Raw genomic sequence first — 24,150 nt, 5'->3', positions numbered from 1 at the left:
ACTATGACATTAAACATGTTCACTATGCATGAACAGCATATCCTGCATTATCAGTGTTATTCATGTTGCGTACCACCTGTTTCCATAATAATTGACAAAGTAGTTCAATTCTGTATCTCTTTATTCGTGTATCATAGCACACTGAGGTAAATGTCTACAGTTCACAGTAACTGATACAACATACAAAAACAGGTTAAGTGTCAGTGTAACCTTAACAACACATAAAAAGGTAATTAAGTAAACAAATTAAATATATATATATATATATATATATATATATATATATATAATAAAAAAACATTGCACCTAAAAGTTCAGTGCTACTGTAGTACAAATACAACAGGTGTAAGGGGTAACAGCGGTGTAACCTTCAATTATCAAGAACACAGATAACAAGGCAATAAGTAAACAAGTTAAATAGAAAACTAAAAATGAAAACCTATTGGAACATTAAATTAAAATACAATACTGTCCAGTAATTAAAAAGAACTATAAATACTAAAACACACTTGTGCTCCAATGTTTCAGTGTGTGCAGGAGGCACAGAACCATTACTCGCTTTCTGAAGGTGCCTGACTGAGTCCCACACAGCTGAGGTGGAACCACTGGACTGCACAGTTTTCATTGTCACAAGCCACCATGTCATCCTGGTCTTCAGGCCCTCTACAAATGCACCAGAGTCTTTTTATGTTTTCATGTGCCTGTGTTCTTGCCCTTTTTGTGTGAGATGGCTGTAACTCTGTTGAAACAGGTGTCTTTGTGGAGGCTGGTCGAGTATAGTAACAAAACACAAGCTCAGGTAGTGAAACTTTTGTGGAAGAACTCCTGTGCCCTCTTTAGAAGTGTTTTTCAGTAGTCCGCATTCGGTAAGACCCGAACCACAGCACAATCATTCGCTGTCCACACAACAGAGTCACAAAACTGTGACCCAGTAACAAAGATCTGTGTTTGTACTTGGCTGTAGTACTTGTGTGTCTGTTTCAAATGTAACTTCCCATCAGTTAGCTGGAGACAGAAGTTGCTGTCATCTGCACAGGCCTGCAGGATGGAGTTGTTGTGGTACTTAAATGTGCATTTAATTTCCAGACAGCCTTTCCCACAACATGTGCAGTGAATGAGCCCGTCAGGTGATGCCCCAACCTCAGGAAATAATGTAGTGTAATAATGAGATTTATTATGAATCCACATTGCTCCACTTTCAGGTTCCTGTGCTGGTGTGCTGTCAGTGTGACATAGGTCTGCCTTGCTGTTTCTTCATTGTCCATCCCCCATCTGATGGCAGCTGAGGTTGCTGTTTTTTTGGGATAGCACACACTTGACAGTTGATGTAGCTGGTTTGTCAACACTAGTGGACATAACGGCATGCATATTGGAAGCTGTTATTCTTCCTGCTCTTGATGTGTACCAAGCAGGCGATCGATGTTGCAGTCTCGTCTGAGCTTCCACTGCAGCTGCCTGTGTCTCTGTTACCGCTACCAGGTGTGTGATGATGTTGCAATGCTGGAGCAGGACAGGTAGTTCGCATCCATCCTTTCCTGGGTCACGAAGGTGCAGTAGTGACTTTGGCACTACATGTGGCTTAACAGGGTCTGCATAATGATGGTAGTGCTCCTCAATCCCAGAAAGACAAACAGCCTTGCTGTGAGTGTGCAAAATCTGAAGCAGGGGTGACAGGTTTGAAAGTGTGGGCTTATGCCCACAAGGACTCGCAGAGCCAAAACGAGTACGTATCCCTGGCATTCCTCTCTCCCCATTGATGCACTTGTCGAGTGCCAACCTCTTAGCTGCACTAGAGGAGAAGTCAATCTTGTAGCCCACCTCTGCTTGGACCTTGTCAACACTAGCAGGTATCATCCAGTAGGCTGGATGTCAGTGACAGTCTTGGTCCCCCGTACATTATTAAATTACAAATGTATTGTGTGGATCTTGTCTTTGGACACACATTACATGGAGCATGTCAAACCAAACTTTTACCTTAAACACACAGTGAAAGTATTCTGAACTTCTTAGCCAATATACTACTCAATCACTGGTGAGTGAAATCAAAACATTTATGAGCAGTTGCACATACACTACCGTTCAAAAGTTTAGGGTCACTTACTCATTCTTTATTTTTTATTTTTTTCACATTTTAGAATAATAGTAAAGTCATCACAACTATGGAATAATAGAAATGGAAATATGGGAATTATGTTGTGACTAAACAAAATCCAAAATAATCAAAACTGTGTTATATTTTAGCATCTTCAAAGTGGCCATCCTTTGCCTACATTTTGCAAAAATGTACTCTTGACATTTTCTCAAACAACTTCTTGAGGTATCACACTGGGACACTTTTTAAACAGTATTGAAGGAGTTCCCATCTATATGCTGGGCACATAGTGGCTGCTTTTCTTAATTATTCGGTCCAAGTCATCCATTTCAAAACTTTTTTTTTTAAATAACATTTTAGTTTTGTAATTAAGTAAATTAATATGTTGGCACAATTATATTTTTGTCTAAAAATCTAATTTCAAACATTTAATCATACGCCTTCAGATCAAAAGGTTTTTAAGATCATGAGAAACTTTTCAGGCAAGTGACCCCAAACTTTTGAATGGTAGTGTAGAGTAAAAGATAGATCTTGGGATTTAAGAATCGATATCAAGATCGTTCAAATGAAGATCGTGTTGCATCAGAAAATCAGTATTTTTACCCAGTCCTACTACTTGTGTTATTTTAATGGGTATATTTTTGACAGTATTGAATATGCACTTGAATAATTTCTTGTGGTTTGATAACTTGTTTACACAAATTTACTCTGTAGTCAGTAAATTTCTCATGAAGCATTTGTCAAGATAAAATAGCATGTGTTCTCAACACAGTGATAAGCAACATGTAATGCTAAAATATAATAGTTTATTGAAGTTGACATTCTTAGCAACAAATAATGCAAATACCACAAACCAACTCTTACGTAAACAGTATGGCATTGAAATCAGAGCAGTACTTAGTGATATATACATTGATTTGTGTTGTTGAGTATATATATAAGCTAGCATCACGTGCTGCACACTGCAATATGTAGTTAAAATAAAACACCTAAACATGTTAATAATCCGTTATAATTCTTTAATGAGCACATTACAATTATCAGAGGCACAAAGAGGCAATATTTGATAACTAGCGATGACTTGAACAAAGTTAAATCCTGTTTTCCTTGGTATCCTGGTGAAAAATGTGAGTTAGTCACATTGTGTTTTATTACAATATAATGTTGATTATGTATGTAATATGATGAATATGTTTGCAGTATTTCAGTACTGTGCCATGTTAACACCTTTAATTAGTGTACATCCTGATAACAAGGCAAGTCTAATGAACTTGATATTGATATGATACAGCTTGAAACTGTTACAGTATTTAGTTTATGTAATTTGAATTCAATTATATTTCTAATGTAAAACACAAAGTTGCATTTGCATTCATAATTCATCTGCAGTTAAGCCATGTATTCATTGTTAACTTTGGCTCTAGATCCCAAGGTACGTGTTCATTTTTCCCAGGGCGTCACAGACAGTGGTTAGGTCACTGCGTAGATCTTGCACCACATTCTCAATGCTCCTGGTGTCCTTCAGTAAATCAATGCTCTGAGTGTACGGGTTGTAGTAGACAGAAAAAGGCCTCTTTATTGTTTTAGCAAATTCCCTGTTAAGGGGGAACACTGTTAGATCATGAATTAAAGGGTTTGTTCAACCAAAAATGCAAACTATTGCAATTTACTTATCCTCAAGCAATTCCAAATGTAAAGGAATGATAGCATCTTCGTGTACCACAGATGAATAAGTCAAATGGTTTTGGTACAACAAGAGTGTGCTTAAATGATGCCAGCATTATCCATTTAAATTCTTGTTCAATGTTCATTCCGAAAATGTCAAATATTTTCCAAGTCCAAATGTGTCTCTTTTACACAGATGAAATCTGTTATTAGATTTCTGCTCATGACTAAATAGATGTACTGTATAGTTACCTCATTTTCTCTTTTGCCTCTTCAAAACTCTCAGAGACAAAATAAACATCTTGAAATGTTGTAATGAGGCACTCCTGGTAGCATGTGGTTCTGGGATCAAACATCTTGACAGTTGCTTTGTCAGATAGTGCATGCTGCATAATCAAAGAAGATTATTCATTCAAATAATAATTAACATGTGCCGTATGTTTGATTATGTTGGCTTCATACCCTTAACTCTCCAATAGAAGACAGTAGACCTGCTCCATAGGCTCTCAACTGACCATCCTGTTTGCACAGGCCAAACTCAATTGTGAAGAAATAGCACTGACAAAAAAGCATAGCGGTTAATTACAGTAGTGTGTAAAACCTGCTACATAATAAACGTTGCATAAAAGGTACAGAGACACAATTTTCTAGTAGAAATGTTGTTATAATCTTGCAATATACCATGGTTAAGTGTGATAAGAGCTGTTGTCATGCTTAAGCAAGTAATGTACTTTAATTCTGTCCTCTCTTCTCATATAAGGCTCTTATGAGAAGGATCCACTCATATTTGGGCCCCCAAAGGCCTTATCTCCAGATTTGATTGTCTCTTCTTGAAATTCGCCACATAGAGCCACTGATCTGATTTAAACTCAGTGCAAATGCATGTGACTCGACACTATAGATCAAATCTTGACAGTAAAATGCTGCAATAAAACCATGAAACAATCCTGTGACCTTTTTATTTCTGTATCATTTGTGATTATGTTAAGAACCTGTGCCAGTCAAGTGCGCAAAGTCAAGATGACATTTAAAGATTCATTTGGCTGGTGTCACACTTACTGTTGCCAGCTTTTGCACGTCCTCATCTGAAGCACCAAGAGAGGCAAGGCCAATCTCCTGTGAAAACTGAGCAAACTTGGGATCTGCCAGGAGCGGTACATGACCCAGTAGTTCATGGCAGGTGTCGCTGAGGCCAAGCATTGATCACATGGAAATTATTTACAGCTTAAAAGTGATAAAGAGTAAAAAAAAATATTTTGTTTGTGACTTGTACTTACGGTTCTGGTGTGTAGAGTGGGTCTGTGCTATGACGTATATACTGAGTGCAATTAAACACTCGATACGCCAGACCAGCTAGGAAGTCTCGTGGTGAAAGATACCCCGCTACAGGTCGTACGGTAAATCCGGACCTCTCTGCAATGGTCACAACCTCCATATTAGTGTTTCATAGAGTTCCGTTTATTCTTCATAGTAACACTTAATGTGTTAAAGGGAAAGTTCACACACAAATTTAATTTCTCATAATTTACTTACTTTCATGCCATCCCAGTTGTGTAGGATATTCTTTATTCTGCAGAACACAAACAAAGATTTTTAGAAAAATATCTCAGCTCTGTTGGTCTTTACAATGTAAGTGAATGGTGACCAGACTTTTGAATCTGCCCCACTCATGTTCTGGCACCACACTTTCAATGAAGGCTGTGGTCAGTCTGTCAAATAATCTATAAGAGAAAGCACTCTGCAGATATCCTAAAAGCTCATGGTTCCTCTGAATCTGAGAAGGCAGAGGAAGTGTTTAAGAGCCAAAAATCCAGTGGTTTAATATATGTCCTCTGAAACAATGCCATCACTTTGGGTGAGAAACAGAACAAAATTTCAGCCCTTTTTTTTTTTTTTTTTACCATAAATCTCTACTTTCATTTTTAGAATGTGAAACTGAAAGTGGAGATTTATAGTAAAAAAGGACTTAAATATTGATCTGTTTCTCACCCACACCTATCATATCACTTCTAAAGACAGATTTAACCACTGTTAGAGTCATGTAGAATACTTTTATGCTTGCTTTATGTGCTTTTTGGAGCTTCAAAGTTCTAGCCACCATTCACTTGCATTGTATGGACCAATAGAGCTGAAATATTCTTTTAAAAATCTTCCTTTGTGTTTTGCAGAATAAAGAAATTCATACACATCTGGCCATCTGGGATGGCATGAGAGTGAGTAAATGATGAGAAAATTTTCATTTTTGGGTGATATATCCCTTAAGTATTTGTTTAAAGCATTTACATGGATGTGATTTTCACACTTTTACCTCGTAAGAATAGAGATACATCTTCCAGCTGTGGGATGTTGTCCTCTCTGTACCCGCAATGCTTTGTGAGAAGAGGGAGGTTTTTCAAATACTCGCAGCAGGCATGGGTTGGATAAAGTTTGGTCAGCTCTCTGAAAACCACTCCCCAAGTCTTTACCTCCTCTGGTGTGTACTCTATCCGTGGGATTGGCTGCCCACTGTTAAACAAAACATATTTCCGATTCATTATAAGGAAGAAATGGAAGAAACCTCAGCAACTTTTTTCAAATCAAATGCATGACCTTAGTGTTGATAGTGCCATGCTCTACCAGAGCTACAGGAACCCAATACCAATATTAACTGTATGAGAATATCAACTATACTATAATCAATACTAACAATTTGTAGTTCATTGCAACCTCCACAAAGTACTTCCTTCTCTGCCGATACACCTTGTCTTTAAATCCCTGCAACAAGAGAAAAGACAATCTCTAAAATCATGAGTAAACAGTCTATATTGTTCATCCTTGAAAGGAGGTACCATTCAAGATGCCACAGTGCCACAAAGCAGATTTACTTACCGGATGGTCAGCATCCAGTTCAGAACCATACATTAGCACTCTGTGAGAGCATTGGTCCAGCTCAGAGATCTTCTGGGGAAACCAAGGTATTCCTTCTCCACTTGGCAACCCACCCAAAACACACACACAGTCCAAACAGTCTAGACATAAGAGCCAAACAACATTAGCATAATTTCAAAGCCAAGTACACACTCCACTCAAGCAAATCCAAAGCAATAACAAAGTGCTTTTGAATAAAACTGATTGACAAAGGTCCTAGTGACTCCAAATTAAGATTCAGGTGTATAAGCATATGAGAGGCTTACCAGTCTCTTCTGACCACACATGTTGAGGCGTGTCATATGAGATAACGTTGACATGATCTTTCAGGTACTGCACCATCTCATTAAACTCCTTCTTTGTGCAACTGCACTCTGCATATATCTCCACCTCATTGGAAACTCTCTTGGATCGACGAGACTCAATGTGGGCCAAATTCACATGCTTTTCCTTTAAACATAGGTACAGCAAACAGAGACAATGCACAGTCAGTTTACTAAAATGGCAAGATGTTACTCTTGTTGTCACGGCTGCATCACAGTGTCAACATTACGGAATGAAGAAACGTTTCAAGATGCTTGAAGTACCTTATTCGTACACAAGTATAGTGAATTAAGGTATGTTGGGCTATTTTTTACATTGGGATGAATTGGATACATTCATTGAAATGTACTTTTTACTTACTCCATGGAAGGATATTCACTAACCTGAAAGAGCCTCAAGGCTTTCACCAGACAGCCCACTTCATTCTTCAGAGAAAAAATCACTGATAGTTTCCCAAGGTCATGAGTGGATTTATGTTCCTCTTTGTCAGGTTTTTCTTCTATCCGATTAAAGGATGTCCCGCGGAGCTGTGTGAAGGTGTTTAGTGAATATAAAACTCTTAAGATGCAACATGGCTTGAGATTAAAGCAGATCTTTTTTTTTTTTTTTTATTAAGTGCTTTAAATGAAAGTGTTGCATTAAATAACCAATAAGGACCTTAAAAGCAGAATTTTCAGAGAGACACTTTGACATTTTAACTGCCTTTAACTGATTTTTGGTTTCTCGGTTTCAAAACATATTATGGCACTGTACCTGAACTTAAGCTAAGAAATGAAATTAGTGAATTTAGTCATTTCACATTCATTAGATTTGTCTCTACATTCAGCATCCCCAATGAACACACCTCTCAATAAGCTTTCCAGTGTAAATTTAAGATTGATGGAACAATTAGGTAAAAAATGACAAAAATCAAATATCATTTCACATAGTCCCTAAGCAAAGTCACTGTTTCCCCATATATGAATAATATGTATATCTGACATGGCATTTCAAAAACATTGAATGCACCATCAAAACAAGGTTACTAATGTTAATGTCTATCAGAACTGTTCAGTACGCACCATGGAGGCTCCAAGGTGTTGCTGGTCAAACATTGCTGAATCCAAAGATAGTCCTCGGCGAGCCCAGTATTTGCTGGAGAACATCATCATAGCAGGTTGCATCTTGGGGACTGCTTGTTGACCCCTCTTCCTAAGAAGTCCCACGGGTGATTTAGGGGCTGTTGGGGTCCCCTTCGGATAAGCTTGCAGTTCAGAGGACATAGTTACTGTCTCTTGGGACGTCTTCTTTCCCTGCATGTCATATGGTAAAGGTACTAATGCCTAAGATGATTTTTATTTGAACAGCCCCTCCGAAGTCATAGGCAGCTCCTTGGCTGTGGTTCAGTACCTGACACTCCTCCCTGTCAGTAGCAGAGCTTGGATTATATACTGTGACGAATGACGTTGATAAGGGCCGCTCTCTCACAGTGTAGGTGATATTCTAATGGAGGCTGGCTCCTCCATTAGAAAATGCTGACACGTCAGGCCCCTGATTGAAGTGGATAAGCTCAGTGCATCATCTTACCTAGAGGAGAAATGAAATCTTGAGCTAAAGAATTCAGATTTCAAGATTTCCAGAAATTGTGTTTTTAACTGCTTACTGCTGGAAGACAAAGAGAGGGAGACATTCAAAATGCACAATGGCAAATGTCACCCACCCCCTATTGTTTTTGTGTGATTTCAAGGACTTTGTGTAGTGCATCCTTTAGATCTTGGGTTTAGAGACAGGAATTACATTTTCAGTATAAAGGATAAGCAAAATCTTTTATGAGCTATAATGAGAATCGGTCAAAAACCAGGGTAAATTGCAAGGATGCTAACAACAATAATGCAAATTTCAGCATTATTGTTGTTAGCATCCTGGCATCCAACAAGAACATGTCCAGGGCAAAAGTGTCCTCTGACCTTATTGTTTATGGTTTTGCTAAATGAGTGAATGTTTGTCAGTGCACAGAATGCTGCCATTTCTTAATGAAAGAGTGCTGGAAGAAAGATAACATTACTTTGGTGTGCAGCGAGCTATCAGCTGCCTCTGAGGCAATTTCCTGTGAAACAGGAAATGAAAGAGATGGAAGTTGATTCTGAGTGGCTTTGTTGTGGGCTGTTGTTATGAATGGATAAAAGACATTTTGGTCCTCAATCAGTATTTTCACCGTCTCCTCATCTCATCTGCAAATGTCAGAGTACGCGGATTGAACGAACACTACCGACTATAAATAATCGGAGCCATTTTAGAGGCCAAATTTGTATGCCAGTTGGAACTATTGACTTTAGTTTATATAGTCACAAAACTTTCCAGGGGTCCATTTAAGTCTTTCTCCCACTTTTATAACACATAGTTTTGAGATTTTTGGCTTTGCAAATTTATAGTGAAACTCTATTTTTTTGTAATTTATATATGGGTAATCTTCTATTATGTAACACATTAACTATATAATAATATTACATAGTACTAAATGGCTAATTTCAACTGACAAAGAAAACATAAAGCATAAAGAACAAGCACGATACATTTTGGGTTGTTTCATTGTAAAATATCAATTCAGTTCCACCACCACTGAATTACCCTTTTCTCTCCAAAACAACAACAACCTTTCAGTTGAGCTCAGCTCAGTTTCAAGCAAACTGGATTCTGAATTATAACACAGGCTAAAATGTAGAGGACTGGTTTTAATTTGAATCTTTGGATGATTTAGGAGAAGGGCAACTGATAAGAAAAAAAATATTTTAATATTGAACAAAGGTAGCCCCACATCTGTAACATTGTGAAAACTCTATACAGTGAGAAGGAATGGTTATTTCAATTAAAGACAATATGGTACAAGAAATTACAAAAATAATGCTTTAGGATCCTTTTAGATCCTAGTTTTACATTCATATATTTTCTCTGGGATATTTTACAATGTGACATTTGATAGCAAATATCTACAATGCTATCCAATACTGTTCATCCTGCTTGGATACAGGGGCTTACAAAAATCTGTACTATACATCATGTAGTGCTGTACACTAGGAAATGAATGCTTCTTTGCAGCCATTGTGTGTTGTCTCTTTTAAGTGACTATGGCCATTGGAGATGAGGTGATCTTGTCTGTGCGTGGATCGTGATGAGGTTTGAGGTGACTCAAGAATTCCATATTCACTGGTTTCTAAGAGTGCAGAGGTTTCAGTGACTGTGTTGAGACCCAGTATCTCAATCACTGAATGGGGCAAGTCCTTAGAGGGAATCAAATAAACAAAACTGGATATGAATGTAAAAATAAACAATTACAGAATAAATCACATACTATTGAAACAGAATTGAACACTTTCAATACAATACACAAGAAAGAGTTTCACTGATCAGTGTACTAGAGTAATGGGTCAGATTTCATGTTGTGAATCACTATTCAGACTTACCTTACAATTCTTTATCTGCATACAGATGGATTCGGATTTGCAAAGAATTTCTTCGATGTCCAGTTTCATGGAAAGTTCATTTATATGCTGTAAATATAATGTATCATTAGGTTAATTTTATGCACAAGCAAATTTATTAGACTAACACACTTGGAGTTATAGTTAAGTCTATAAGCTTACCTTTAGGATTTCATTGAATCCATATTTTCTGTCCATGATTTTTTGTTTCTCTGAGTCTAACATGGCACAGCACACCAGAAGGTGAAAGTTTTGGCAAGGCAGTCCAGTCCACATGACCTGACAAGAAAAATATTAATTGAATAAAATATTAATATCAAATGCAACCTAACCAAGTGTAATCAAAATTCTGATGGAACATCTCAAGTTGTCATGTACACTTATAAACTTAGATTATCACACACCTCCCAAAGGCGAAGGACATCCTGAAAATGAAGTTCTCTCTTGAATCGGATCAATAACCACCGAAAACAGAAATATAAGTACCCAGAATCCTGTGCCTCTGCAAAATACATAAACATAAGCAAGCACAAAGGAATCCTCACAATAACACTATGAAGTAACTATTAAGAAAAAAACAATTCTAATAAGTATTCTTCTGGGTATCTTACCCAAGTAGTTCCAGAAGGCCAGGTCTAAAAGCCGTAGCAACGTGCTGAGCTGGATCAGTTGGGTCTTCATCCCCTGCATCTGCTCCTCAAAGTTTTCATGCTGTAACAGACATTGTACAACTTATTGTAATATTTTAAATGCGGTTATTTTAGCTCATTTACTACATTTAAATTGTTTGCACACAACAGCAATAGCATGAGGACAGGAACATGCTTTATTGATGCAACTATATCTTTGTGCAACAAAACCATCAAGATAAAGTCATTACCATCTCATCCATGAAGGAAACAAAGCACCAGAAGGCATCAACTTCATTCTCCATCACGAAGAGAATGGGAGACAACAGATCACTCATGCCCTGCACATACCCTGCACAGGAACAGGAAACTGGGTAAATACAGGCAACATTATTTTAAAGAGCACTTAAGATTACATAATCTAAATAATTAAATGTGCAAGTAAAGCCAAATTACATTAGCTAGAGGATTTTAGACAATTCTTAAAAAAGGATTAAAATGTCCTTACCAACATGTCAGAACAGAACAGAATTTGCTATTTTTTATTAAGAGAAACTGTACTGTATTTCCCCACAACAAAAAAATTCAAACATTTATAATCACTCACCTAAATCAAAGTCGTACATGCAGTACGTCATCAGAATGTCATGTAGTAACATCAAACCAGGGTTGTCCAAGCCTTCATAAAACTTGTTGTTGCGGTCGGTTCGGTTGACATCTTTTTCTAGAGATCACAAATTCATCAAAAGCTTCATTGCAGGTAAAGTTGCATGTGTTGATTATATTTCCAAAAGTAATTCCTTTAGGCAACTGTGTTTACTACTCTGTGAAAAACAATTTTAAGAGAACTAAAGAGTTAAATTTGCAATATGATTACAGACATACCAATGAGACTCCGGTAATCTCGTAACCTAGAGTTCCTCCTCTCCTGCTCCATACTGATGGACTTCCATTGAAGCTTCATTCTGAAGTATTCATCCCTGTTGAAATGAGAACACAAGATCTTACGAGAATTAATAATCATGCTCTTGTTGATTCTCTGAGGCTACATTTACATTATTCCAGATACATTTAAAAACTGCGTTTTCATTTTAGAAACATTCTCTGTCCACACTGCCATTTTCAAGCATTTTCCAAAAGTTGCTTGTCCACACTGAAACGTATGAAAATGCTTAAATCCAATTAATGCGCATGCAAAAAATCAGCATTCCTTGTGCGGTCTGAAATGCAATTGTCCTCGTGTTGTGTTGCTGGACAGCAATTCCGAGTAAACTTCCCGTCGCCTTTGAAGGAATGCATTGTGAAGGTTGTACAAACGAACATTTATTTTTAACAACGCCATAAAAATTAGCAACAGGCACAACAACACTGCAACAACATAGGTCACCATCTTGATTGTTTTGGGTTGAATGGATCACATGACTGCGTCACATGACAACAAATACGTCATTGTTTTCAGATATCTCCGCTTTCCCTGTCCACACTACAACACAAAGATAGCATTTTCATATTTATCCACTTGGGAGAGCGAGCGTTTTCGAAAAGCTCAGTTTTTTGCTGTCAAAAATGCAGTTTCAGTGTGGACCAAAGGCCAAAACATAAAGAAAAAGATGCGTTTTCAAACGAAAACGTATAAGTGTGGACGTGGCCTGAGGGCGCTGTGCATACGTTTTTCTCTTTTGGATGAGTTTCCTTTCTTCGTGGGTACTGTTCCATGGAAAATAACCCAGCAAAAACTTCCAGGCCTCTTTTCTCACCACATGGCAAAGACCCTGTTAAGATCAAAAACAACAAAAACAACCTTGATGATTTTCATCTTCTGAAATACAGTTTTTTCTGGTGGTCTTACTGAAAGATGGACAAAAGGTCATAGGACAACAGCTCATTTCAGACTCCTTTAAATTCCGTCAAGTTTCCAAGTTTGAATATATAACATTTTAAAAGAAATGCATCCAAACCTGTCAGATTGTGATGTATGCTAACAATGTATCAAGAGACGTTACAGATATTTTGCTTTAACCTCCTAAGATCCGAGCATGACTGCTGTGTGCATTTTCCATTTCCCTTTTTATTTGTAACTACTAGACCCTAAGACATTTTTAGGAAAACCAAATAGTTTTCCTAAAAATGTATGTCAACATATGTGGACATTGTGACTAAGTTGTGAAATTTTAAATAATACCAAGATATAGAAAGTAGTGTTGGTTATTCATGTTTTTGAGACATTACATACACTACATCAGAAATTAGCATAAATAATTCTGCTCCCTAATTAGGGAATGACTCGACCTCCAGTGTGCTGTCTGTCTGCACTGGTCTTAGAACAGTTTCAAATGCACCTTATTTTCATTCTAACTCTGTATGCAGCCTCTGAAAGCAACATTTTCCAGCTTTTGGATGCATCCATTGATTCTCAATGTGATAATGCACACTGAATATAGGACATTTTAAGGAAAATGAACCTATAGTCCACGTACGTGGTTATTGTGTTTAACGGCATGCCATTTCCCGATATATCAATGAAATTTTTACAATGGCATATCGGATGAAACTAGAGACTCTACTCTTTTGACTCAAACAGGTTTTAATTTAAAAACGTAATGAGGTTTCTTACCAGATGTAGTTTTGTTGCTGTTTCTCCCAAAAGACAAAGTAAGCTGAGATCGGGGCCATGTTGTTTTATCATATGACTTGGTGCGTTGAAAGTTTAACCCTTTAATGACAGCCTAGTGTCTCTTGAACTGAGATCAGTCAGTTTAAATTAAATTAAATTATGCATAGCCTAAAGCAAAGCCAAAACGTAATGTCCAAGCATGTGGACGCAGGGTCTCATGAGATAAAAAAAAAAAAAAAAAAAATGACGTATATTATCATAACGTGATGATTTCAAAGCAACATCTTACCCCTTTAAATATAAGATTCTTTATGTGAGGTACGTTGTTCGTTCTTCCCTCTGAATCCTGGTATTTTGCCCATTCTTTCATTGTAACTGGCTCTTTCCTTTGCACCTCTGGCCTCAGTCCTAGATCAAGCTGGCAAACACATAGACACACTTCAAGTCGATTGTTTTACAACCACATGTTTGCAGACACAGTATTTTTTGTACAGGATGCCTCAGGTCAGCTGTCTGTGTCTAGAATGAACCTGAATCTGGGCAGGGATTAGATTTAGATCTGTATCCACTCACTCTGGTGATGACTTCAAATCCTGGCTCTTCCTGTTGGTTTATCTCTAGTCCGGGAATGAGTTCTCCCAACAGGTCTGCCACCTCCTCCACTGGCCGCTGGTGACACTCTAACCCAGGTGCCCAAAAGGCGTCAAAGATGTAGTTAGTGACTTTGGAAAAGCCACCCAGCGTCGTAGTGTAGGGATCCTTCTTGAATTTCTGTTTGGGGGAGGTGAGCTTGTGAAATCATTGCGAAGGCTACAACATTGTTGACTTTCAATCTATCACACAAATTAGGGATTGTCAACCTTTTCCAACCACCCAAAATCTCATCCAACCCAACGCCATAATATTAAAAAGCTAGGTTTTATCAATAACAATGTATAATACCATTCATTAGTAACTGTGGAGATGAGGGTGTGGTTGAGCGTGAGAGGAAAGTGGTAAGGATTGCCACCTGGGAAAAATTACCTCTAACAGCTGTTTTGTGTTGCAGTGAGATGCTGGAGAGAGATAAAAAGCAGCCAGAGCTGCAGATGAAGAGAGAGAGGTACAGGAGCCCTACGACGACGCTGCCAGAGTTTAGGAGAGATAGCGTTCCTTTATATTGAAGTTTATTGAGCGATTGAGCTTATTCTGTTTGTGTGTAAGCTGAAAAGCGTCAATAAACAACACTAAAGTGTGTAAGCTGGTTCCCGCTTCCTCATTTTCCCTGAAGCTGACATGAGACCTGTCACAGTAACATTATCAAAACCTTGACCATGAATGTAAAATAAAGCTATACACCACATTACCCACTTCTAGAAATAAATTTTTGGACCCTTGGTAGAAAACACTGGACATAGACATATTTTCACTTTTCCGTGCTTTAGCATAACTGTATATACTTCATATTTGAATAAACACAGTATAAAGATCAATGCATGAATGGTAACTAGTATAATACTCTTATCATATAGTGTTCTCACTATAAATCACATACCTGTACAAAGCCATAGTTTGTGTCATCCAGAAGATTTTCGAAGGACTGTGAGAAAGCTTTGCTATAGGTGCTGACGATTAGGACATTTTCATCATCCGGACTCCTTTAAAAGACAGAGACAATGGAATTAGCATATTGATATGAAGATTCATTGTACAGCTCAATAATGCAATACCATCAATAATTACAGAGGTAAACATAACAAACAAGCAAAGTATTTGAATAGTAAACATATGACATCATTGTTCATATCGCTCTTTGGGTTGAATGACAGCAGAAGCCGAGCCAACAAAGACCAGCCTCCATTTCATTATGGAGCCTGAGATAAGAACTTTAATAACAGCTATCTGTTCCTCGGCTGCACTGAATTCAGCATGCTTACAGCCAGATTTAATCTGGTGTGATATTTAACAAGGGTGAGAGGAGAGTCTTCCTGTCCCTTTCATGAAGCCTTAACTCTAACGAACAGCTGTGTTTTGACCTTACATGAGTCACAACATTTATTCATTTCATTTCATTTCAGTCACAAGCACAGCCTCTCGCCACAGAATACATGCAGGACTTCCTCAAAGGTGCTGAGATATTCCAGCACAGTCTTCTCGTTTGCATGCAAATTGGGTTGCATTTTGATGTTTTCAGTTTTAAAGAGGCAAGTCTTCAGATAAAGGATTGTATTTGGTCACAAGGCGATGAGTCTTAGAGAGTAATCTTAATGCCTGTGGTATTTAGTGAATTAAAAGGTCAGGGATCACTTTTCAGATAAGGACAGGAATAATGAAAGCATTAAGCTATATTCATTCAGGGGAAGAGATCTGATGGTACATACGGTTATGTACAACCCAACAGGGCTGACCTATGGAATATTTATATATTCATGATTTTGCTGGAAATATCAAATGAAGCAACATCGGGAACATTGCAGCCCAGCCCCATTCACTTCCATTGTACCTGCCTTACTTCAACCATAATTTTTTAATACACTAGTCTATATATTGTAATCAACATAATGCTACATTACAAATGCTTTCGATTGAGCTAACTTGTATTGAATCCGGAAGATTCCTTTGGATTTCAGTAGCAAAAGTGTAGTTTAAGCTAGTCAGTTTCAAATTATTAGTTTCCGTTATTCCATGGTTCATTTCAATGAAATGATTCAAAACTTTGATTCAATTACTTGTTTGCGTCATTACTCAAAAATTTTCACAGCAGTTAAAGGGATAGTTCACCCAGAAATGAAAATTCTCTCACCCTCATATAATTATTTCCTATAAATTCTCCTCTCTGCCCAGTAGGTGGCAATATGTACAAAGAATGTGAATCGTCAAAAACAAAAGAAGAAGAACATGGAAGTGAAAATAGAGATTTTCAGTAAAAAAGGACTTAAATATTTAACACATCATATCACTTCTGAAGAAATGAATTTATCCACTGGAGTCGTTATGCTACCTTTATATGCATTTTGGAACTTCAAAGTTCTGGCCATCATTCACTTGCATTTTATGGACCAACAGAGCTGAGATATTCTTCTAAAAATCTTTGTTTGTGTTCAGCAGAAGAAAAAGTTATGCACATCTGGGATGGCATGAGGGTGAGTAAATGAGAGAATTTTTAATTTTTGGGTGAACTATCCCTCTAAATTAAAGGTCATTAAAGATAGATTTAAAACTGTTTGTAGAAGGTCTGTAACTCTGGGGTGCACGCTACTGGTCAACAGCTCCCATAGAAAAACACCACTGCAAAATCATTCAGATCTAACATAAATAGAATTTTTATACATTTTAAGCAAATGTATAAGTTTGCCTTTAGCTAAGCCAAGGATGAGGCTTGACCCATTCAGACAGAAAATCAACCCCTTATACTTCACTTACTTGCTTATCTGAACTGATTTCCTCAGGCTATCCAGAAACGCTGTGCTCCCTCCCTGGTGGAAATGAATGGTTGGCAGTGCTATGCCATCCTTCAAGTGGAAAACGAGGCATGACCAGTCCTCACATTTGACTGTGATAGATCTGAGGTCATACACATTAAAGGAGAAGGCCCACTTGACCCGGTCATTTATGTGGTTTGATCCACCTGTGACAACAAAACAAGTAAGGGATATTCCATGGTTAGGTGTGCATTAAATGATTTTAATGCACGACATGGAGGAAAAGAACCACTTGATGCGGAGCAAAAAAAAAAAAAAAAACGTTAGACATTAGTTACAAATAAAGTACCAGGAGTTGTAAAATCCTGGCAGAATTTTTTTAATTCTTCCACCACGACATCACACACATAATAACCATCAGACACATGAGACACCAGGGTAGGGTTACACCAGCTGTGCGTAAGGTCTCGCTTGAGACGTGAAGTTCACACTAAGGGCTTAGTAACTACTAGTTAGTTTGTAACTAAGTCAGTGCTGAATTTGGTTGCACCACCTGTTCTTAAGGCCAGACTTAACTAGTAGTTCCTAAGCTCTCTGTAAAGTGATGCATAGTCAATAATATGATGTTTACCTGTATTTATCCAATAAACAGCCTTCAAATTTGTACACAGAAGTGTTAAACAGCCGTGAACTTCAATTTGATCTTGTTCAAACCTTGTTTGTTCATAACTATCAGCTGTAATAAATGATATCCCATTAAAATACGATAGGTAATAAAACAAGATTTCATTAATTATATATTTAGCTTATGTAAATAACTACATTCAATAACTGTATCTAAAATGAATAAGGGACAATAAATAAATAAATACTAATACAACAGGCTGGAAAAATAGTCATTTATTCATTTTAATATTTGATATTTCGTACATGTTGAAACTTGACACCAGGCAACGTACACAGGAAAGTGCACCGTTAGATCGGTTTCATGCTGAAGTAGTGCGTTTTTTACATTGTTTTCTCCCGTAAATGTAAATGAGTGTAAATGCCAACATCATCATATATGTCGAAAGGACAGAAGCCTGTCAACCAATACATGCGCTCATTGATGTCATTTATTGAGTCTGATTTTTTATTCTATCCATTACTCCTGGTCAGAGGCTTCTGTAAATATTTAGCTTATACGTAGGGTTACGTCCTACCTAAGTTTAATGGTGCAACGCTCAAATATTTAGTAGTGCGGCCCCAGATGTGTAATATTTACCCTCTCCATGGGCGTGGGCTTTCCTCCTGAATGAGATGGCATTGATTACGTCCCATTCTGTTTCATAGCTCAGCTGATGGTCAACAGGATGGTAAGGATTGTCTTCTGAACTCTGAGTCCATTCCACAACTGAGCTGGAGTCCTTTACATGAGAGTAAATAAAAAAACAGACATCAGCATATGTAAAAGTATTTAAAATCTTAAACAGTAACAGAGCATTGCAGAACTGTATAACTGTCAATACTGGAGAGGACTGCAGGCGGATAAACTGACTAACTGTGACTCTCAATCAACATAAATGCTCAAATTTTCACAGATGAAACAGACAATGCATAATTACTCATGAACTAACAAACAAACCTTGCAGGCACACAACATGTTCGAGGGATCTGCATCCTCCAGCGGTTTATATTCCACAAGGGTTTCACCATCCTGTAGTTAAAAAAGAAATGAAATACACAGAGAGAAATTGGTAACTGCAAATTAACTTTAATTTACTTGGCAGGATGTGATTATCATAAAATTATATTAGCTGTCCTAATCATGATAAAATTATGTAGTATAACATCTTTTTAATAATGTAGGTCACACTGATCCAATTCAGGTAAAACATGAATAAATCATAACAATCTTGATTCACAACAGCAGCCCAATCAAATAAGAACAATTTGATTAAAAACAGCAACTGACAACCACAGTACCTTGTCAATGATCCGGAGAAACCCTGATATTAAATCGTGATCCTCAGATTCATCTGGAGGTGAGTGAATGAAGACTCCCTCATGTTCAAACACCACCTATAAAAAGAAAAAGTAACTATCAAGAGAATGCTACATTGTTTGATTATTCTATGCTCTCAAAGGGGTCATGACACCCTTTTTTTCTCCTCAATTTGGAATGCCCAGTTCTCAATGCACTCTAAGTCCTCGTGGTGGTGTAGTGGCTCACCTCAATCCGGGTGGCGGAGGACAAATCTCAGTTGCCTCCGTGTCTGAGACAGTCAATCCGCGCATCTTATCACATGGTTTGTTGAGCGCGTTACTGCGGAGACCTAGCATGCTGGAGGCTTCACGCTATTCTCTGCGGCATCCACGCACAACTCACCACGCGCCCACCGAGAGCGAGAACCATATTATAGCGACCACGAGGAGGTTACCCCAACGTGACTCTACCCACCCTAGCAACCGGGCCAATTGGTTGCTTAGGAAGCCTGATTGGAGTCACTCAGCATGCCCTGGATTCGAGACACACCTTTTTTATTATCTGAATATGTTCCTTGAGGTTCACTTATAATATTAGTACAGTTTTTTTTGCACAAAAAACAGTTATATATTTGTAAAACATGATCATTTTCCACCCTCATTCTGATCCTCTGTCAGAAATGTTCAGTTTTGGTGCTGCTTCTCCTTTAAGACTTGACAGTACACGCCCACTGTTATGATTGGCACTCTGCTCTTGACTAACCTGCTCTCTCTACTTGCCATCTCACTGCTCACCGCTGCTGGGCGGGCTATGTAAGGTAAAGTAGGTGTTGATGTGTTGTTGTGGAGGCGGTCAGATGCAAATGTCCACCACAGTGTGACATCACAATGTGAAGGCAGTAGAAAATGAGTTGGTTTCAACAAATGCTCTTTTTGCAGTGAGGAGGAAGTTTTGAGTTCTGAAACTAACAGTATGTTTTTATAGTACAATGACCTCTTATATGTCAAAATATTAAGGAAAATGTTATTCCTCATGTCATGACCCCTTTAAGCCAATCCATTTCTCTAAATAGGTCAGCGAAAGCAAACATTTCTAGAACTTGTTTCAGTACTCTATTCCCTGTGACTGGAAAGGCTGGTTAGTCTGCAGCCTGAGGCTTGGCATCTCCTGCCATGTAGGGACACAAATACTGTTCTTTCAAGTTCTTTGATAGTAAAAACAACATATGACATCAAACAATTCAGAAAACCTCATATGATTCAGCAAATACAATAGCCTACTGGTATAGCTCAGGGAATGCATTTCTGATATTTAAATCTATGTGCATTTCACGTGGTAATTTCTCCTAGACTTTCAGAATGGATCTGTAATGGCAGCTGAAATATTATTGCGTGCATTTCCTTACTAAGATACTCAAACGTCAAAACATTATTGTGCCCAAGATGCTTGCTCATGCTTGAGTTACAGAGACGAGAAAACGATCCACAAGAAAGTGAAGTTTGTGCCAATAGTTAGCTCATAAAAAGAAGCGAAACTATTTTAAAATATTGGCAACAAAAACGTCCCCGGAGACTGGCTTAACGTTGTTGGTTAACCTGTCGTGTAACTCAAATCATTTCTAAGATTTACATAAAATATGACTGTGTTAGTTTACAACACAGGCCAGCCAGCTCATGACTCATGAATACAGAACACAGAAATATCACTTAGGTTTCTACTATCCAGACAGCAGAATACTATCAGTATTGACTTCCTGGGACTATTGGCTGTTTCCGATGTTTGTGTTTTTCACAGTTGAGCTGCTGTCTGCCAGTGTATTTGGCTGCTAGCAGCCACGCTAACTGTTGCTAAACACAGCAGCTTATCAGACCAGTATATTATTGATTTCTCACCGCTAAATGCTCAAACAGTTAGTCAAACAGAACATTTACACCAAACCCTACAGAGAATCACTGGTAAAGTGAAGGTTTCTTTCGTTTTTGACAGTGAATTGACCTAAAAAGTAGCATGCTCAGTACCTTGGGAGCAGTTGTGGCGGCCATGTCGACTGCTAAATAGTCGACTTAGCACCACCGCTCACGTGCCTGTCAGCGATCCACAACAACACTGACGAGTCATCCTCCGCATGGCCAGCGCCTCGCATGCGCACTGACATCCTTGCATTGAATTAAAATAGTAATTCATTTTTAATAAAAAATAAAAAACTTGATGTGTAATAATAGTAATACAAATGTATTATTATTAATAATAATAATCATAATAATAATAATAATAAATGTGCGTTTTAATAAATGACTATTTATTTTTATACAAGTATTATTGTTATTGTTCTTCTTGTTGTTATTGTTCTTCTTCTTCCTATTATTATTATTATTATTATTATTACATGTTTTAATAAGTGACATATGCTTATATTTCTAAAATTATTATTATAATTATTATTATTGCTGTTAATACATGTGTTTTAATATATGACAAATGGTTTGCTATTACTACTACTACTAACACTACTACTATTATTATTATTATTATTATTATTATTATTATTATTATTATTATAGTTGTTGTTGTTTATTGTTGTTCGGACTAGCGAATGCACTGCAAAAAGGACATGATTTGTCACTAAAAGGAGAGAACAGAGCGGTCAACTAGCGTGTTACGACATTAAGTCAACGTTTGCGGACATCATAATAAATTAATGGTACTGGTGACACCTACCTGTCGCAAAATTATCCGTGTCTCCTCTTATAAAAGAGTAATATTATCGTAGTAAACTCCACACATAGTTCATTCCAAAAGGACTTTTTAGTGTAAAACATGTTGAAGATTAGCGAACAGGCGGTCAATTCATTAACTGGTGAGCTGTTTCCTCACAAAAGCAGTTTATTCAGCGTACTGAAGAATCTCCTCCATAGACATCCCATTAAAACGGCCTCTTGTCTTCTCGCCAGTTCCATTCCATAGAATGTCTATGGAACATGCTATTTTATGCTAAGATTGTAGGCTCACTATGTAAAAGGGTACTGCCCCGACTGCCCTCTGGTGGTACAAAACATGCTAAAAAAAAAAAAAAAAACAGGACGGAGCTTTGCGCGTGCTAAGGACTTTTATTTTGAAATATAGTTCCAGCTGGCGGGAAAATTCTTGTACGTGTCAGTAAAAGAGCATAAACAGCTGGAACGGATGGAACATTAACTGTCTAAAAAGTGACTGACTACTGTGAGAGTTACATTATATCATGTAGTATATCCCTATGCATTTATGCATGTAGATAATCTGCGGAATGTTCGGGGGGAATATTTAAATTTGTTTTTCGTTGTTGTTTGTTTTAGATGTTGTAAAGAAGGTCTACACCGCATAAACTGTTATTTGTGAATCCTGGTCGAAATCAGTTTAAAATTTAAAAAAAAAATGGTTCAAATAGTCATATCAAGGTAGGTGTGAAGATACAAGTCAACTGTTTTCACAATATGAAATAAAAGTGCTTGTTCCTTTCTCTGAGCAAATTTGGGATGCTTATTTTAGTAATGCTGGTGAGGGTCCAGCTGAATGGCTGCTAGTGGAGCTGCAGGGAGAAGTGATGTCAAGACAGAACACAGGATTAGCTGGACATCTGATGGGCGACCTTCATTACACAAAAGAGGTTTGTTTTACACTAATGTTTATGTGGATGACCGAGAAAGAACTAAAGGTCTAATTATAACGACACCGAGTGTTTTGTTTGCTTGCATTTCTTAAGTACTGTAACCCCTGCAGTACCCCTTGAATTGTCATTTATTTTGTCCTATTTGAAAGGACTTTAACGATGAAACCACTTCTGTATCCATTTACTGATGGTGAATTCTTGGTTGAATGACCTGCCATGCACTCTGTCCTCTCCAAGGGTGTTCCAGTCCTTATAGTTGGACATCACATCCTGTACGGCAAACAGGTCAAACTGGAGAAGCCCTTTGCTGTTCTGATGAAGCACTCGGGACTATCTAAGGATGCAGAGGAAACTATGGAAACCAACCAAGAGAAACCAACATCTTACACTGTCTCCGCCCTCATCAAAAAGAAACTCATCTTTAAAAACCGACCCAAACCTATCATCACTAATGTGCCGAAGAAAGTGTAGCAATTTCACAACTTTCAGACTGACTGATCGGCACAAAACTCTAGAACTGCTTCACAGACATTCAGAAGTCATACTGCTGGATTCAAGTCATCTCTTAACTCTTTGAAATCACAAAGGACGAAAAGTCGTCTTATTGAGTTTTGATGTATACTATCTGATCACAGTATAAATCACTGAATTAGGTTTCAGTAGTATTCTTGCCATATGTGATTTTAACAGTCAAACAGTGGTTGAATATAAGTTGATTTATTGTTGACAGACGATGCTCTTATGGTTGTTTATTGAAGAATAATTACATTTATTTGCCACTAAAGAAATGTTACCTGCCAGTTGAATTAATAAAGAAACAAGAAACCACACATTGAATTGAAGTTTTATTTGATCAAACCCTCACCTACAAGTGTTTGCAAAAATAATAATAAGGGACATGTATGTCCAGGAATCCCCTTTACATACATAATTTACATAAATACATATAACAAGTAAAAAAAGTAACGAAGTTAAAAGACCATGATGGTCATTTTTAGGTATTGTATGCTGTGGAAGTATAGATTCTTTAAGTATATGTAAGCTGCCACAGTGGCGATCTCTAAAACAACTGTGCATTTAGTTTAAAAACACTATATTCCCTCAGTGAAATGTACCATTGTGGAATATGAATAATTTATAATTTCCTAATTTCATAACAGTGTCATGAAAGTAATTTAACAGGTTTTCCATCAATTAAATTATCCTAAGAAAATGTAGATACATTAGTATGTGTCAGGATAATTGCATGTTTAAAATATCTCTGAATTTTACATTATAAAAATATATATTCCTTTACAATATACTTGAAAGAATGACTGATGTAAACCTCATTTACACAGAATCTGATAAAAGAAAATACGCTATCTACAAATTGTTGTTTCAAAAATCCATTAGTTCTGTATCACTGTGTCTGGTGGACAGCAGTGTAATATCATTAATTGATATAT

The 24,150-nt window shown here is 37.4% G+C and overlaps 3 protein-coding genes across 3 annotated transcripts; 1 reads left to right on the top strand and 2 right to left on the bottom strand.

Annotated features, from left to right (window-relative positions):
* Nucleotides 1-2,921: 2,921 nt before the first annotated feature.
* Nucleotides 2,922-8,364, bottom strand: LOC127456398 (tryptophan 5-hydroxylase 2-like). Its single transcript, XM_051724865.1, has 11 exons — nucleotides 8,050-8,364; nucleotides 7,372-7,515; nucleotides 6,931-7,114; nucleotides 6,626-6,765; nucleotides 6,444-6,511; nucleotides 6,066-6,262; nucleotides 5,035-5,170; nucleotides 4,817-4,943; nucleotides 4,220-4,315; nucleotides 4,010-4,143; nucleotides 2,922-3,687 (listed from the first exon to the last, which is right to left on the bottom strand). The coding sequence occupies exons 1-11, from the start codon at nucleotides 8,284-8,286 to the stop codon at nucleotides 3,513-3,515; spliced, it is 1,638 nt and encodes a 545-aa protein (XP_051580825.1). The 5' UTR covers nucleotides 8,287-8,364; the 3' UTR covers nucleotides 2,922-3,512.
* A 1,322-nt stretch (nucleotides 8,365-9,686) lies between these two features.
* On the bottom strand, nucleotides 9,687-21,149 carry LOC127456392 (TBC1 domain family member 15-like). The gene is made up of 17 exons (XM_051724858.1): nucleotides 21,075-21,149; nucleotides 19,056-19,151; nucleotides 18,715-18,786; nucleotides 18,355-18,496; nucleotides 17,092-17,296; nucleotides 15,224-15,326; nucleotides 14,263-14,460; nucleotides 13,979-14,107; nucleotides 12,744-12,847; nucleotides 11,961-12,055; nucleotides 11,683-11,799; nucleotides 11,327-11,427; nucleotides 11,058-11,157; nucleotides 10,851-10,948; nucleotides 10,609-10,725; nucleotides 10,429-10,515; nucleotides 9,687-10,245 (listed from the first exon to the last, which is right to left on the bottom strand). Exons 1-17 carry the CDS (start codon nucleotides 21,096-21,098, stop codon nucleotides 10,039-10,041), a joined length of 1,995 nt encoding a protein of 664 aa, XP_051580818.1. The 5' UTR covers nucleotides 21,099-21,149; the 3' UTR covers nucleotides 9,687-10,038.
* Nucleotides 21,150-22,188: 1,039 nt separating this feature from the next.
* On the top strand, nucleotides 22,189-23,550 carry LOC127456409 (chromosome transmission fidelity protein 8 homolog). The gene is made up of 4 exons (XM_051724882.1): nucleotides 22,189-22,275; nucleotides 22,389-22,490; nucleotides 22,582-22,699; nucleotides 22,940-23,550. The coding sequence occupies exons 2-4, from the start codon at nucleotides 22,468-22,470 to the stop codon at nucleotides 23,171-23,173; spliced, it is 375 nt and encodes a 124-aa protein (XP_051580842.1). The 5' UTR covers nucleotides 22,189-22,275; nucleotides 22,389-22,467; the 3' UTR covers nucleotides 23,174-23,550.
* The last annotated feature ends 600 nt before the right edge of the window (nucleotides 23,551-24,150 follow it).

The sequence above is a fragment of the Myxocyprinus asiaticus genome, chromosome 18, assembly GCF_019703515.2.
Source record: "Myxocyprinus asiaticus isolate MX2 ecotype Aquarium Trade chromosome 18, UBuf_Myxa_2, whole genome shotgun sequence".
Taxonomy (NCBI): domain Eukaryota; kingdom Metazoa; phylum Chordata; class Actinopteri; order Cypriniformes; family Catostomidae; genus Myxocyprinus; species Myxocyprinus asiaticus.
The sequence above is the reverse complement of the archived record's forward strand: the minus strand, read 5'-3'. Positions and strand labels throughout refer to the sequence as shown.

Excerpts from the sequence above, each read along its gene's own strand:
- LOC127456409 (XM_051724882.1), top strand. The coding sequence starts at position 22,468 with ATGGTTCAAATAGTCATATCAAG. Across the intron at positions 22,491-22,581 it reads GTTCAAATAGTCATATCAAG|TAATGCTGGTGAGGGTCCAG; the intron begins GTAGGTGTGAAG and ends TGCTTATTTTAG. Across the intron at positions 22,700-22,939 it reads ACCTTCATTACACAAAAGAG|GGTGTTCCAGTCCTTATAGT; the intron begins GTTTGTTTTACA and ends GTCCTCTCCAAG.
- LOC127456398 (XM_051724865.1), bottom strand. The coding sequence starts at position 8,286 with ATGCAGGGAAAGAAGACGTCCCAAGAGACAGTAACTATGTCCTCTGAA. Across the intron at positions 7,115-7,371 it reads AAGCCTTGAGGCTCTTTCAG|GAAAAGCATGTGAATTTGGC; the intron begins GTTAGTGAATAT and ends CTATGTTTAAAG. Across the intron at positions 6,766-6,930 it reads TGTGTGGTCAGAAGAGACTG|ACTGTTTGGACTGTGTGTGT; the intron begins GTAAGCCTCTCA and ends TCTTATGTCTAG.
- LOC127456392 (XM_051724858.1), bottom strand. The coding sequence starts at position 21,098 with ATGGCCGCCACAACTGCTCCCAAG. Across the intron at positions 18,787-19,055 it reads TTCTCCGGATCATTGACAAG|GATGGTGAAACCCTTGTGGA; the intron begins GTACTGTGGTTG and ends TTTTAACTACAG. Across the intron at positions 12,056-12,743 it reads CTCATCCAAAAGAGAAAAAC|GGATGAATACTTCAGAATGA; the intron begins GTATGCACAGCG and ends TCATTTCAACAG.